Source organism: Silurus meridionalis, chromosome 3 (genome assembly GCF_014805685.1).
Source record: "Silurus meridionalis isolate SWU-2019-XX chromosome 3, ASM1480568v1, whole genome shotgun sequence".
Classification (NCBI taxonomy): domain Eukaryota; kingdom Metazoa; phylum Chordata; class Actinopteri; order Siluriformes; family Siluridae; genus Silurus; species Silurus meridionalis.
Window position 1 is genome coordinate 29,191,759 of NC_060886.1, and position 14,564 is coordinate 29,206,322.

Consider the following 14,564-nt stretch of genomic DNA (forward strand, 5'->3'; position numbering starts at 1 on the left):
AGACATTTAAACCTATCCAATGAATTATTTTCCAGGATTGTCATTGTTTTACATCACAAAGAAACACCTAAATCTATGCATAACAATATAACATCAAAATTTAGGGGTCGATCCATAAAGTGGTTTAGTTCTCTTTGATAATTACGTACCTGCACTAAGGGGATGTGCTGCTTGAAATCTTCCACCTGAGCCTTGACTTGAACGGCGATGTGAAGAGCTTTGGGCGAGTCCTGAAATCCTTTTTCTAGTTTGTAGAGGGAGCGCCAGTAGTTACTGATGTTGGCCTCCACCTTGTCAGGGTTGATGGACGTGAGAGGCCCGTTAAGCCACTGCTGGTGCTCAGTTTGAAACTCGGTAGCTGTCTGGTACAGGCAAAGATATGGGAGCAGCTGCTCTTGAACTTCCTTGCGTACGGGGTACTGGGAGACGGGCCATCCAAACACTTCTTCCTCAAGGTTGAACCCCTCGATCTTTAAGAGAAGGAGCGTAATAAGTGAAACTAGTGATTGAGGTCTACAATACAACATTTCTATGGACTAAGAAACCTTGAACCATTGGTGTTTATGTCCAAAATGCTTTGAAGAGACTTGGCAAATTGGATTTCATGCACTAACCTTCTCCATGGCGGTGTCCAGCTTGGAATTGAGCGCCTGAGCCTTTTTAAGGTACCTGCTCACTTCGGATAGATCGCCAAAAGAAGCAAAATCTTCCACCTGCTTTGCGTAGGCTTCCATATCTTCCACGAACCTCTCGCACCGCAACTAGAAGCAATAATTGAAGTGATTAAGGACTTGCAGATAATACAACATAGGAGGGTACACAGTGTATAATGTTCTCTAGTGTGTTAAATAAGCGATCACTGTTGTTTAGAGATAACAGCCCTTCTCTCTCTTTTTACCTTAAGGAAATCCTGGAACTGTACGGTCTTCTCCTCGGCGATCTCTCTATGCCTGTCAAACACGGAAGGCATGCGCATGTGCCACTGGAACGTCTTCTTGTTAAGGCTTATGTCCACTGCAGAGAACTCATAACCAGCCAAGAAGCAGAGACGATCCATAGATTCCCTGAGCTGAAGATCCAGTTTGGGCATCTCTTCAGCTTCAACCTTCTTAATATAGGCCTATGGCGAAGGAGAAATTATCGAAGAGCTAGTCAGAACTAAATTACAGGTGGAAAAATATGGAGCTGAAAGTTAATCTAGCAGGGTGTAACTGGATCACCTTTAGAGCCATGAGCTCTTGTGTGTTTGATGGAGTGCTGTGGGCTTTTGTGGCAATCTTCTCGAATTCATCACATAATCTGTACACATTGGACACACACATCAGCACATCAAATTGGTAAGAAGTTGGACTGGATTGGAAGGTTGCGAGTTCAAATCCTAGTATTGCCAAATTGGTATTGTTGGGCCCCTGAGCAAGGCCCTTAACTGTAAACTGCTCATTTGTATAAAAATCAGTGTGTCACTGTAGCTAAGGCTCATGTCTACCAAACCACTGTTGTTATTAAGATGAAACATATCTATCTATCTATCTATCTATCTATCTATCTATCTATCTATCTATCTATCTATCTATCTATCTATCTATCTAGGCCAAGATTTGCGTGTTGGTTAGCAAGTGATTTTCTGTATTTCAAAATTTCTTATAAGGACAATGTCATAAATACCAACTCTAAAGCTCATGAATTTGGAATGTAGTAAAATTTGTGTATATTAATATTTTTTAGTGTGGTGCAGCTTATTTGCATGGAGCGATGTCCAAAAAAAAACCTCAGAAAAAAAAGTTCAACAGCACAAGCTGGTATACGTGCAAAACTATAGATCAGAGGAAAGGCTAAAAATATGACACATAACGCATTACTACGTCGATATACATAATTAATACTATGACAACTGTTAAGAAGAAGTTAAGTCTTGACAATAAATTCTCTGATCCAGAAGTATGTCTGAAACGTCTTCTGAATTTTGGGTACCAAATGTCAAAAAAAAAAAAATAAACACACAAACTACTGATGCATCTGTTTATATACAGATGGATAAACAATGTAAGAAAATGTTATTTCCTTTTTTAATCTATTTATTTTGCTTTATCACCTTTGGCTGCAATATTTTTACACAATTTTGTGTTACTATTACAAACCACAAAACCTCCAGCTGTATCTCTGACCCCAGGTCAGTATTTTTTTCCTTACTAAAAACCTTTTCATTTATCGCTTGCTTCCCATCCTGTTGGCCAGAATTGCTTGGTAATAACACATCTATTTGCATATTATTGCTTTAAGCATTGCATCAGGTTTAGATAAATGGAAGCACTCACGTTTTATTGCAGTTCTGGTGGTCCTTTAGCATACGGGTGACCAGTGTCTCCCTGAGTCCCTCTGCACGCTTCACTAGTGCATGGATAAGCTCATGGCAGTGCACTTCGAACATACCGAGACGTACCACCTGTCACATTCAACAACAGGGTAGGAACCTTACAATACATTTCTGACCATATTAATGGTGTATTGTAAATGTTATTAATAAACCCAGTATCACTTGTGAGTTATTTTTTTCTATATCCTCTCTCTCTCTCGCTCTATCAATGCAGTGCATATATATTAAAGATACATATGAAGCAGCTACTAATGCCATCAGATACGATTCACCCCTATTACAATGCAGTGCGATTTGATGCAATGGAAAATATTTCAATGCTCTGCAATTCCAAATAGTACCGATAGTTCGCTTTAATTTCTTCGGTTCAGACAGACATCAAATCATCAATTTATGTAAGTGCCCTCTGACTTCTAACGCATGGCCCCTTTTCACAAACAGGCCTTTGCTGTGCAAAAAAAGAAAACGATAAATCCAGACGTTCTTTTCTTGTTCTGTCTCCAGGAAGATGCAGCTCTGCCTCTGCCGTGTTAATCTGTATATTATGTGACTCATATATATACAGTATGTATGGTGGCTAAGAAACGGCACCCCCAGAGCACAGGGGGCCTAAGGGCCCATTATTGGCAGCTTGGCGATACTGGGGCTTGAACCACCGACCTTCCGATCAGTAACCCACTGATCTACCATCAGTATATATAGTTTTACAGTGTATATAATATATATACGTATATATATAGTTCCCCAAACTGGTACCAAGCAGACCCAAACCAGTTCCAGCATGACAATGACCCTGTGCACAAAGCCACCTCCATGAACACATGCTTTACATAGTCTGGGATTAAAGATCTACTGCTATAGAGTTCTAAACCCTATTGAACACCTTTGGGATGAATGTGAATGCTGACTGCACCCCAGGCCTCCTCACCTACATCAGTTATCTGCCTTTACTAAGACCCCTGTGGTGAATGAATCTCCACAAATCTTCACTGTTTTAGCTCAAAATTATTATAATGTAATAAAATAACTATTTTTTTTTACCAATCATTCAGTTTTGCGCTTTTGGCAGTTTAAATGTTAATATTATGTCACACACCCCAAGTTAATATAATAATGTGTTTTCTTTTTTTTGGTTAAAGAAGATGAAAAAAATGCAAATCGGGTGACAAATTTACATCCATACTGATAACCAGCTATAGAAATAATTCCTGCGTATGGATTCATAAAGCATTTTCATGAAAGGGGAAAAAAACCCTGACCTTGCAGGAGTCATACTGGATCTCATCGGCTAGATTCTGGTAGCGTGTCGCCTCCATCATCATCTCCTGGAAGGAGTGTTGCTCCAACAGGAAGTGCTCCATGTCCTGCTCAGCTTGCTGAGATATCAGTGGAGCAAATTTGTCATACAGGCGCACATGTTTTTTAGGTCCATTGCTCTCCTTACGTATCACTTGAAGAATTTCATCCCTGTGTGACTTCAGGATCTCGGGGAGGATGATGGGTTTCAGGGTTTTGGCACCCTCAGTGCCGGGCTACAACAGAAAGTGTGTGGAAATGTGTAGGAGATGTTAAGTATCAAATCAATGTTTGGCATGGTGCCTCCAGAAACGACATACAAACATACAACATACAAAATATAGCTCTTGTATCATACAAGAGGATGAAACAAAATCGTTACCCATTCTGAGTACAGTTTCGTCTCGACTCGAGGCACCGAGCTGATGCATTTTAACATTGCATCATAGACCTTCAGCAAGATGACCTCAAAATCCTCGAAATCGGGCTCAAATGTGATCTTTTTGTGCTTCAGGATCAGACGCAGAACAAAGCCCGGGTGCTCATAAGCTCTTACTGAGCGCTTGAGGGGGAAAACACGAAAAAAAAAAGCGCTTTAAGATATGCAAAGACTATTAAATCCAGCATGCTCTCAAATCAAATACACAGGATCAGGATTACTCAGGAGGCACATTCAATAATATCTAGTGTAAAAAGTACTTCAAGCAGACCAACTGGCTGAATCATGTGACCCTGAATGCTTAGTTATTTCAATGCTAGTACGAATAGTAAATTGAGAGTCGATCTGCTAGTATATGAATAAAACAGCAATGATTAACAATCACGTTAGCAGGATTTAGCTGTCCTTCAGACTTTTGACTCTGCTGTGTCACTAGTTGTCCACCAGATGTCTCCATTGTTCCCCATGTTGTTTTCTCTGCGTTTAAATTGTAATTATCACCACCTGTATCCTATTGCTCCTTTGTGCATTTAAGTTATGTTTCTATTTCTTTGCTTGGTTTTTAACATTGATTGGCCAGATTTCTGTCTTCATTGAGATGAAAGATCTACTAAAGAAATCTCTGGAGACATTTTAGAAATAATAGAATCTAGAGCGACAATTCCAGAGATCACAGACAATCTAATAGACCGTGATGCAGGAAAGGGCATTGTGGGTTGAGGTGGTTCTGCATTGAGTGTATAAAATTTTAAGCACATAGTGATCCATATGAAGTTCTAAGAGCCAAGTTAGAATGTTGGATGACGCCATTTAAAGGATAATATGCTGATAGTTGATCAGTTATTTTACATTCAAGTTGTTCCACAAACTCAACCAAAGAGAAAAATTATAAATGAGGCATAATTCATCCATTATTCACATAATACCGCAAATTTAACCATGTCTGAGTCCGTTTTGTGCTTGGGTTCAAATAATTTCCTGTCGCTCATTCTGAGAGGGTCTAGCTCTCACGCTGTCCATCCTGGTTCAAGTCTCTTCGTGTACTGACTGATGGTTTTCACTCTAAAATAACGTGACCTTTGGACTGAGTGCCACAAACAATTAAAATGCAACCTTTTAAACTTTCTAACTTTTTCAATCCTATTACTTTATTTTTCCTGCTTCCTAGTATTCTTGCCAACGCTGGATATCTAAGGAGTAAGAAGACAAGCCCATGATATGCACTGTATTTCTTACTGGCTCGGGAGATATCAGGCGTGTGTATTCATGAATCGATTCCAAAGCCAGGGTCTGAAGCTGAGAGGACATCAGGGCGGAGACACAGTTGAAGAAAGACTGCAGCTGGGACGGATTGGTAATTCTGGGGACCAATCTGCGCTTGCTTCCCTGGTAGTAGATTTGTTGCACCTCAGCAACCCACCTGTTTTTTTTTTAATACAAAACAGATTTAATTCTCCTTTCAGTAATCAGTGTTTCTGCTGTATGAACATAAGCGTCTTGTTCAGGATTATGGGTCTGGACTACAGTTCCCATCAAACACTGCTTCCTAAAATGGCTTGGTCACATGTATCAGATCACTCACAGCTGATTCAGATTGTATTGTAATTAGCACTAGTATATAAGTCCTGGATTTTTCAAATTCCTTTTGTTGTTTTTTTTGTTTTGCATTTTTCGGATTTTCTGTTTGCATAAAGGAAGCTCCGAACTCCTATCTATCTATCTATCTATCTATCTATCTATCTATCTATCTATCTATCTATCTATCTATCTATCTATCTATCTATCTACAGTATCTGTTACAGTTTTTTGAAGGGTTTTAAAATACAATGAGGTCTATACTACAAGTATGCTTTTTTTCAATGATTAGTAATTGTATTATCGCCAATAATATGTAGTGATGTTGGGTGAGGTGAAGAGGCCTGGGGCCTGGGTGTGTTCCAATTCATCCTAAAGGTGGTCAGTAGGGCTAAATTTGGACCCTTGTATCAGGAGATGTTCCACTCCAAACAACGTTAAGCATATCTTCATGGAGCTGGGTTTGTGCATCATCATGCTGAAACAGTGAAGGAAAAATGTAATGCTCCACACACAGCAATTGTGTGTCTCTAACTTTTGGAGTAAAAACCTCTTATAATATTGTAGGGTGTGTGGTAGATTAGTGGTTAAGACATGGTACTTAAAATGTTGGCTTTTGCACCTGAAGGTTGTGAGTTTAAATCCCAGCCACGCCCTTGAGCAAAACCCCATAGCTGTTTAGCTGTATGACTAAGATAATGTAAGTCACTCTTTATACGGGCATCTACCAAATGCTGTAAATTTGACTGTGAGTGTCAGGTGACTCAACACTTCCTCATGATGGAAGACCATATAGTTCAATTTGAACATTTAACCACTAGATAGAAGACAGAAGGACTTTCAACTTGATGAGGGGGAGGTACAATTTTAATCGTTTTTCTTGCTTGTATCTAACAGTTAATAACCGTGTGCCTACTTCTTCAGCAAGACGTCTTCAGCACTTTCCATGTGTCGGTTGACAATCTGCTGAAAGACAGACAGCTCCATGGCCTCTTCTCTGGTGTGGAACTCTGTCACGTCGAGAAGGCGTAAGTTCCTGTGCAAGGAGGAAGCTTGTTCATAGTTAAATATGTGAAAGAGTGGATGAAAGAGAAAATTTGACGGAAAAGCAGAGAACAAAAGCACTGTGTCTTGAAACTCATAGAAGCTGATGTAAGTGCTGAGGCAAAGAGAGTCTTAAGCAATCCAGGTGTTCATGAGGGTTGAGGTCAGATCTCTGTAGCAGGCCACTCAAGATCTTCCACTCTAATTAAAATTGAGTATTCAGACTGACCTTCTGTAGTAATTAGGAAATCTTGAATAGATCTCTTGTTCTATAGCTGAACCCTGAAACAATTCAAGAGGTCGTGTTTGTATCTACAGCACATTTCCAGTTGCTACTCACTTGAAGGACACGTGCCACAGGTTCAGCATGGAGAGCATGGCGGGGTTGATGGTGTGGAGATGCTGGTTTATTCTGTTTAGTGCTTGATGGAAGGATGCCTTCCATGGCTTTGGCACAACTGCCATCCTGAAAGACATTGTAAAAAAAAAATATTTGAAATAAAAACATTAGACCTCCATGTAGTCCTTAAATTAGATATATACCCAACATGACAGAAGCTATCAAAGAAAATATGACCTTGCTGTGACCTTTAGGTTATTTACATCAAATTAAAATCCAATTATTTCATCTGCTGGTTACATTCTGACTTAATTCTTTGTAAATCCTACAAACATTAAACCATTTTTGAGACATAGACGATTTGCATATACGATATATAAACAAAGTTTGTGGACATCTAAACATAAGATTATGTCCTTTTTTCTGAACATCACATTCTACTATTCTTCTGGGAAGATGGTCCACTAGACTTTGTGGATTTGTTCTCATTTAGTCACAAGGGTGAGGTGAGGTTAGGTGAGGTGAGGTAAAGCCTGGGGTGCGGTCCGATTTATTCATGATTACTATGGTTGAGGTCAGAGCTCTAAAGAAGGAGATTGAGGAGGTTGAGGAGCATTGCCATGCTGGAACAGGTTTGGGTCTCCTAGTTCAAGTAAAGGGAAAATTTCATGTGCATTCAATGACATATTATTCAAGCGAGTGCCTCAAATTTTACGTAAGGGAAGAACCAGAGAACTTTTGACGGAGAACCAAATCTGTCTGGAAATGTCAGGTGCCATAATACCTTTGTCCATAGTGTATAATGCTTCCATCACCTAGTGTCAGTGTTTAAGGTGGCAACTCTGCATCAAGCTGCATTACACCACCCTGAATTATAGAAATCACTGGTACTCACTCTTCACGGTGAGGTAGAAGAACGTTCACCTTCGGTTCTTCGTTATCTCTCGGGTCACGCAGCGCAAAATCCACTGCAAAAAGCAAGCAGGAGGTGAAATGATTTCTACACACTCTATAGACAAAGGTGTGTGGACACCTGACCATAAGGTTTTGAATGTTCTTTTGCACATCTATGCTCAGGCATAGAAAGGCAGGAACTGATGTAATGTGAAAAGGCCTGGTGTGTATTCCAATTGATCCCAAAGGTGTTCAATAGGTTTGAGGTTCCGAGCTCTAAAGCAGGAGATCTTCTAATCATCTGGCTTTGTGTACATTGTTATATTGGAACACATGTGGGTCTCCTTGTTGTGAAGGAAAACAAAATGAAAGCTATCCTACTGTATATACTGTAAGACATCCATATACTACAGTATATACTGTATAAAAGATATTTATGGAAAATATCATACACAGAGATTTACTTCATTATTAAGTAATCATGCTCATGAAAATTATCTACCTATCGCTTTCTTAGCACTCAGCAGATAATCCTCTCTTATCTCATCGTTGAGAATCTTGATGGATCTTCTTGACGTCTTCAAGCCGTTCGGGATCCGGCTGGAAATCCTCTCCAGCCAGGAATCTTCCATAGGGGCCACGTTCTGCGTGTCAATGCCGTATCGAATGTAGTTATAATATTTCTGGCGAGAAAAATGAAGCACAGCACCAAATCAAATGAACCAGATCCACTCATGAGTCGACACTATGTAGAAATTGAACTTGAATATATTTTCCAGCGATGTCAAGTCAATGCAATGTGCAGCTTGAATGCCAACAAAAGTGAGTACACCCTATGTGAACATGTTAAATCTGTGTCCAAAGTGTGTGTGTGAGCACCAGTGTTATCTAGAACTGCCTTTATCCTCCTGAGGAATGGAATTCACCAGAGCTGCACAGGTTGGATCTTCTTCCACTCCTCCATAATGACATCACAGAGCTGCTGGATGTCGGACACATGGCGCTTCTCCAACGTCCTCTTGAGGAGCCCCCACAGGTGCTCAATAGGGTTCAGGTCTATAGACGTACTTGATCACTCCATCACCTTCAGCCTTCTCAGGAAGGCAGTCATCATCTTGATGGTGTGAAATAGTTGCTGAAATGTGAGGGGTGTACTCACTTTTGTGAAATACTCGAGCTACTTACCAAAGTTGTCTTCTCAGTTAAACGGAGGGAACCGCATGGACCATGTAAGCCTTCACCTCTGCCCACTTCCTCGTCGCTATAGCAATCAACAATCAAACAATATAATTAATACCATTTGTGCCATCTGGAACATGCCATTTTTTAGTTTTTTTGTTTTTTTTTGGCATGTCAAGATTCCAAAAGCTTTTCCTAAAAGTGTTCAGTAAGATGGAGGTCAAAGCTCTAGGGAAATCCATTCAAGATCTTCCAACCCATGTAAGGCACATCACTGCCTGCACAGGGGTACTGTGTGTCTTCAACATGGTGGCTTACTGGTATACACCCTAAAGCACATCATGAGGGTGCTAAAATAACCTGAAATAACTCAAGGGGTTTAACCAAAACGCCTATTGTTCCAGACTTGCCTCTTTAATGATGTAATCAGGCATAATAATAATGCTGGGATTTGGTAAAACAGGACCTACGTGAAAATGCTGATGAGCGTCCTTCGAAGCTGCTCGCAATCTTTCTTCGACTTCGCACATCTTTTGAGGGATTTGGAGACCCTGGCTGTGCTGAACGCTCCCTGGCTGTGCTGCATTCTCCCTCGGAGTGTTTCTCCTGAGAAAAAAAGGACATATCGTCATCTCTATCGCTAGCAATACAACCCTTTACCAGGGCGACTTGCATTCATCTCGTTTAAATGAATGAGGGCTAAGGGCCTTGCTTAAGGGCCCGGCAGCGGCAGCTTTTCGGAAACGTGATTTGAGCTAACGACCAACATCTTAACCACTTAAGAAAGGTAACACTTTGTAGATTGTGTAATTCCCTGACAGCTGATGGGTTTCCTCTGGGTTCTCTGGTTTCTTCCCACCTCTAAAAAAAAAGCATACTGGTAAATAGATAAAAAAAAAAATGGAGAATTTTCCTCAATGTATGTTTGTGTGTGTGTGCAAGGTGTCCTGCGAAGACCAGGCGGTCTTATAGATACATTTTATATATGTTTTATTATTATTATTATTATTATTATTATTATTATTAGGAGATACAATGCAACACTTACAACTAATGATTTAAGAAAACTGGGCCCAATTGGTGGTCCAGACATGTTCATCTTTCCCTGCTATACTGTTTAAGATTTCAAGATATTTGAACTAGGAGATCCAAAATGACAATGTCCTTGTGCACAAAGCCAGCATGGGTTGGAATGGAAGATCTTCTGTTATAAAGCTCCAACCCTATTGAACACCTTTGGGATCAATTGGAGTGCTGACTGCACCACAGGCCTTTTTACCTCACCTACATCAGTACCGGACTTCACTAATAATTGCCTTGTGGCCTCGTAAGTCTTCTCAGAAAAAAAGGTTTCCAGAAACTTGTCTATATTCTTTACATTTACTATTTGAACTAATAGGAAATACTACTCCAACTGGCATTACTATCAGTATCCAATCTCTTTAATCATTTCAAATTTTGTTGGATGTGATTCAATCCAACTCGGGGAAGCTGTTAACTGAGAAACCGTGTTGTTTGTGACTATGACATGAGACGTATCATCACAACGTGAACGAGTTGCAACCGTGTATTAGAGCTGAAACTAGAAAAAGGCTTCTGAGGATGATCGACTGTCTGGTGATATTGCATGAGAAGCTGTGGATGCTGTGACTTCATGTCTCGAAGGATGTGCAATAGGAGAGAAATATTTTCCAGGGAAGAACCGGCGACGCCGAGATGCTGAGCGGTGCTGCAAACTTTTGTGTTGGAGAAAAAAGTCCAGAAGAGAAACAGAACAGAACAGAACGGGACAGTTTTTAATTGGTTATATCTACATAATGTGAAGCAGTTACCGATGCGATTCACCGATTTCCATGCTACCGGTTTCAATTCGATTCAATGCAATTCAATATGGTGCAGTTCACTTTTATTTCTTCGGTTAAACCAGACGGCATGTGTTAGACAGACGGCATGCGTTAGACAGACAGCATTCTGCCTTCTAATGCATGGCCCTTTTCACAAACACGTTTGTATTGAAAAAAAACAGATGTTCTGTGGGCAGGAAGTTACAGCTCTACCTCTGCCATGTTAATCTGTAGAAATCGATCTGCATATCAAATATCAGTCACAAATTATGAGTCGCGTTCTAAATAATAAAATTAGAGCGCATCCACTTATCATTTTATATAATTTTTTAAGATCGATGCATCACATTGGTACATTTCATGCCGATGCACCGATGCGAAATGCGATATAGTTTAATATATAGATTTACATGTAGATATAGATGGTTATAGAACTAAAAAGATAAAGATATATAAACAATATTAGCAGTATTATGTAAGATTTATTTAAGTGAATTATCTTTTTATGAGCAATGCACTTTTCCTTACTGGAAATCCTAGTAGAAGCTCCATGTTCTGTGTTTTCTCTCAGGCCCAGGAGGACGAAACTTGGCTTTGCGTCCTGCCACATGGGCTTCGTACGAACCTGAGGGACACACGAGATAAATATTTGTTCTCACACACCCAAAGTAATTCTGGATTGTGTCTCTGTTTATCACTTACCTTTGGAAGCTGTGGCAAAAGATGCAGGGAGTCTTCTGGAAGTGCAGGAAGCTTTTTACTCCCTGATGCACCCTGATGCACGAAGAGAGGGGACTTTGTTAAAATCAATGCACCCGATTTATTTCTCTCTATAAACGTTTGCAGTGCAGAAATGCAATGCAATTTAATGAAGATTGCACATGCAGTTTTGGTCTTTTTCAGTAGTGTTGACAATATAGAATATTTCTTTGTTTTGTTTTTTACACAAACATTATGTATGTAGCATTATTCATTGAAATGTTGCAGTAGTCTTGTAACTTCAGATGATTATAATAAAGCAGGTCATTTCTAACAGGTAACAGGTCAAACTCTGTCTTACACTGCCCTCTAGTGGCGCTTTTAGGATTAGCATTTTCCTTAATTCTGCACAAATCTGATTAAAAAAATTCTTATAGATGTAAAAAAAAAAAAGAAGAAATGAAGATATATATTAAAATAAAAAAATGCTTTTGAAAATGGTAGTGAGTCTAAATTGTTTGAGTCTTACCTTACTTCCCATGTTAGAAAATTGGAAATGCACTCCTGCTGTATTTATAATAAATTATTAAGCTACAATAAAGAGGTTTGACTGGCTGTCAACCTGTTTAACAATCACTGAGCCGCCAAATGTGGCCAAACATGCCAAATCTGTGTGTCAGTAACTCAAAATCAGCAGCACTAAATCTTCCAAGTAGGTTTGCCATCCAAAGTTGTCGTTGCTGGGATGGTAACCAAGGAAGTACAGAAGGAGTCGTTTGAGAAACGATTCGGCTTCTTCATTTGGTTCCTTGAGTTGAATCCTTGAGTTGGCTTCTTGAGTTTAATCATTGAGTTGCCTCCTTGAGTCGGCTCTGAGTCGTTTCATGAATCTGTTCTTTTGAATCGCCTTTTCAGTCGGGTCCCTTGCTTTCGGTCTTCTGTGATTTAAGAGGGAAACAAACAAACAAACAAAAACATACATACATTGGCAGGTCGGCTCTTTAAATCAGCTTTTAAATCGGCTCCATGAGTCGACTCCTTAATCAGTGCATACATTAGCCGAATGTTTGTTTGTTTGTTTGTTTATCTGCTCGTACACAGATTCCGTTTGGAAAACGATTCGGCTCCTTGAGTTGGCTCCTTGAGTCGTTTGATGAGTCGGCTCTTTTGAATCACCTCCTTCAGTCGGGTTTTTAGGTCGGCTCTTTAAATCAGCTTTTAAATCGGCTCCATGAGTCGACTCCTTAATCAGTGCATACATTAGCCGAATGTTTGTTTGTTTGTTTGTTTGTTTGCTTGTTTGTTAGTTTTCACTTAGCTAATTAAATACATACTAGCGAGATTGTGATTTTTTTTCCCGTACTTTTGTGCAGGATCACGAGTTCAGTTTGGGGAAAAATTTAAACGTGACTAGTGAGAGTTCATTAAAGGTAATTAAAATTTGTTCTTTAACTAATTAAAATTAAATAGAATTAAAAGAGATGTGAGCTAAGTCAAATTATTGTTTGGATTAAAACATGATTAAATGCCAATATATACATATTATACTCTAAAATAAGATATTGTATTCGGAAAAAATAAATAAATATATAGTTCAACATATATTTCAAGTTCACAAGCATGCGACTGCATTTAAATTTTTCTGCTTTTTTTTAATTTATCGCATTTCTGCACTTATCTAGAGCAACCTACAACTGAGCAGGTGAGGGTTAAGGACCTTGCTCAAGGGCTCATTTCAGCTGCAACTGCTGGGATGGTTTATTATATTACAGATTTAATCTCTACCCCCAGGAAGGACTTTCATCTGATCATACACAGATACCAATAATAATACGATCCAAATCTGTCTGCTTCTGCCAGGGTCTTGTTGAATAATAACTGTGTCCTCTCTACACACATCACAATTACACACAACACTCTGGGATCAACACGCATTAAAAAAAAATTATATCATGAAAAGCGATGGTATTTGGGTTTGGAGTCAAATAAGTGGAAATAATAATAACCTTTTAAACACAGACCTGACAGACATGTTCTATAATATTTGTTATTTTAATAAATAAATAATTATATTCTAACCACTATCTAGAAACACACCTGAGTCTAATCCATGTTTGACCCTGTTCTAGTGGACATCTAAAGAGGAACTCTTTATAAACCAAGAATAAAACTAAACTCTCCAGAGCAGAGCAATGCAAAAGGGACTACAGTCGTCTCAAACTTTCCTGAATAGGAATGTGTATTATCCTGAAGCCTTCCAGAAATTGTGCATCCAGAAACAACCATACCTCCAGTTCTTCCACCATCTTGTAACAATACAAGATGGTGGAAAAAGCTCTTTTTTTTTCGAATAGGAAAAAAGGAGACTATGTCTTAGTTTCAACATTGCATCAAAGGCCTTCATCAAAATCCTCGAAATTAGACGCTGAACAAAGACTCGTTAAACTCTTACTGAGCATTCCAGGGGGAAGACATGCAAAGGCTGTTTAATCCAACATGTTTTTAAATCAAGTACATAACAAATGCTAGTACAAATAGTCATGCTACATAGAATAGATTTGCTATTACTGCAGCTCTTTGGCAGGATAATGTTGTCCCATCAGATTTTTTGACGGTGCAATGTCGCCTGTTGTCCACCAGATGTCCCCAAAGTTTTCCTTGTGCCTGGACAAGATAGTTATCACCACCTGTAACCTGTTCCCCCTGTGTGTATTTAAATTCCCCATTGTCTCCATTTCTTCGTTTGGTTCTTAACATTCTTTGGTCAGCCCTGTGTGTATTATCCCTGTTTTCAACTAGATTTCTGTGCATTCGCTTCATGGCATATCAGAGCTAACACGTTTCCGTCCATCCGGTTTTCCGAGTTGAAGTGTAAAATGT

At 39.3% G+C, this 14,564-nt stretch overlaps 1 protein-coding gene and 1 long non-coding RNA gene across 4 annotated transcripts in view; one reads left to right on the forward strand and one right to left on the reverse strand.

Annotated features, from left to right (window-relative positions):
* The window catches only part of LOC124381650, a 57,588-nt gene extending 52,264 nt beyond the window's left edge, over positions 1-5,324 (forward strand). For 2 of the 3 annotated variants that reach the window (XR_006924910.1, XR_006924899.1), the window contains exon 6: positions 905-1,040. This is a non-coding gene — a long non-coding RNA (uncharacterized LOC124381650). Of the gene's footprint in view, positions 1-904; positions 1,041-5,277 lie in introns of those variants that run through there. The other variant, XR_006924905.1, reaches the window with a different exon arrangement.
* The window catches only part of dnah7 (dynein, axonemal, heavy chain 7), a 92,701-nt gene extending 80,292 nt beyond the window's left edge, over positions 1-12,409 (reverse strand). Inside the window, 17 exon segments of the mRNA XM_046843368.1 lie at positions 150-470; positions 615-761; positions 899-1,120; positions 1,221-1,299; positions 2,316-2,443; positions 3,634-3,906; positions 4,053-4,232; positions 5,346-5,529; positions 6,601-6,720; positions 7,069-7,194; positions 7,964-8,036; positions 8,465-8,645; positions 9,148-9,223; positions 9,612-9,747; positions 11,514-11,610; positions 11,688-11,759; positions 12,214-12,409. Of these exon segments, the coding sequence (XP_046699324.1) occupies positions 150-470; positions 615-761; positions 899-1,120; positions 1,221-1,299; positions 2,316-2,443; positions 3,634-3,906; positions 4,053-4,232; positions 5,346-5,529; positions 6,601-6,720; positions 7,069-7,194; positions 7,964-8,036; positions 8,465-8,645; positions 9,148-9,223; positions 9,612-9,747; positions 11,514-11,610; positions 11,688-11,759; positions 12,214-12,225 (2,427 nt within the window). The 5' untranslated portion in view covers positions 12,226-12,409.
* Between the last annotated feature and the right edge of the window lie 2,155 nt (positions 12,410-14,564).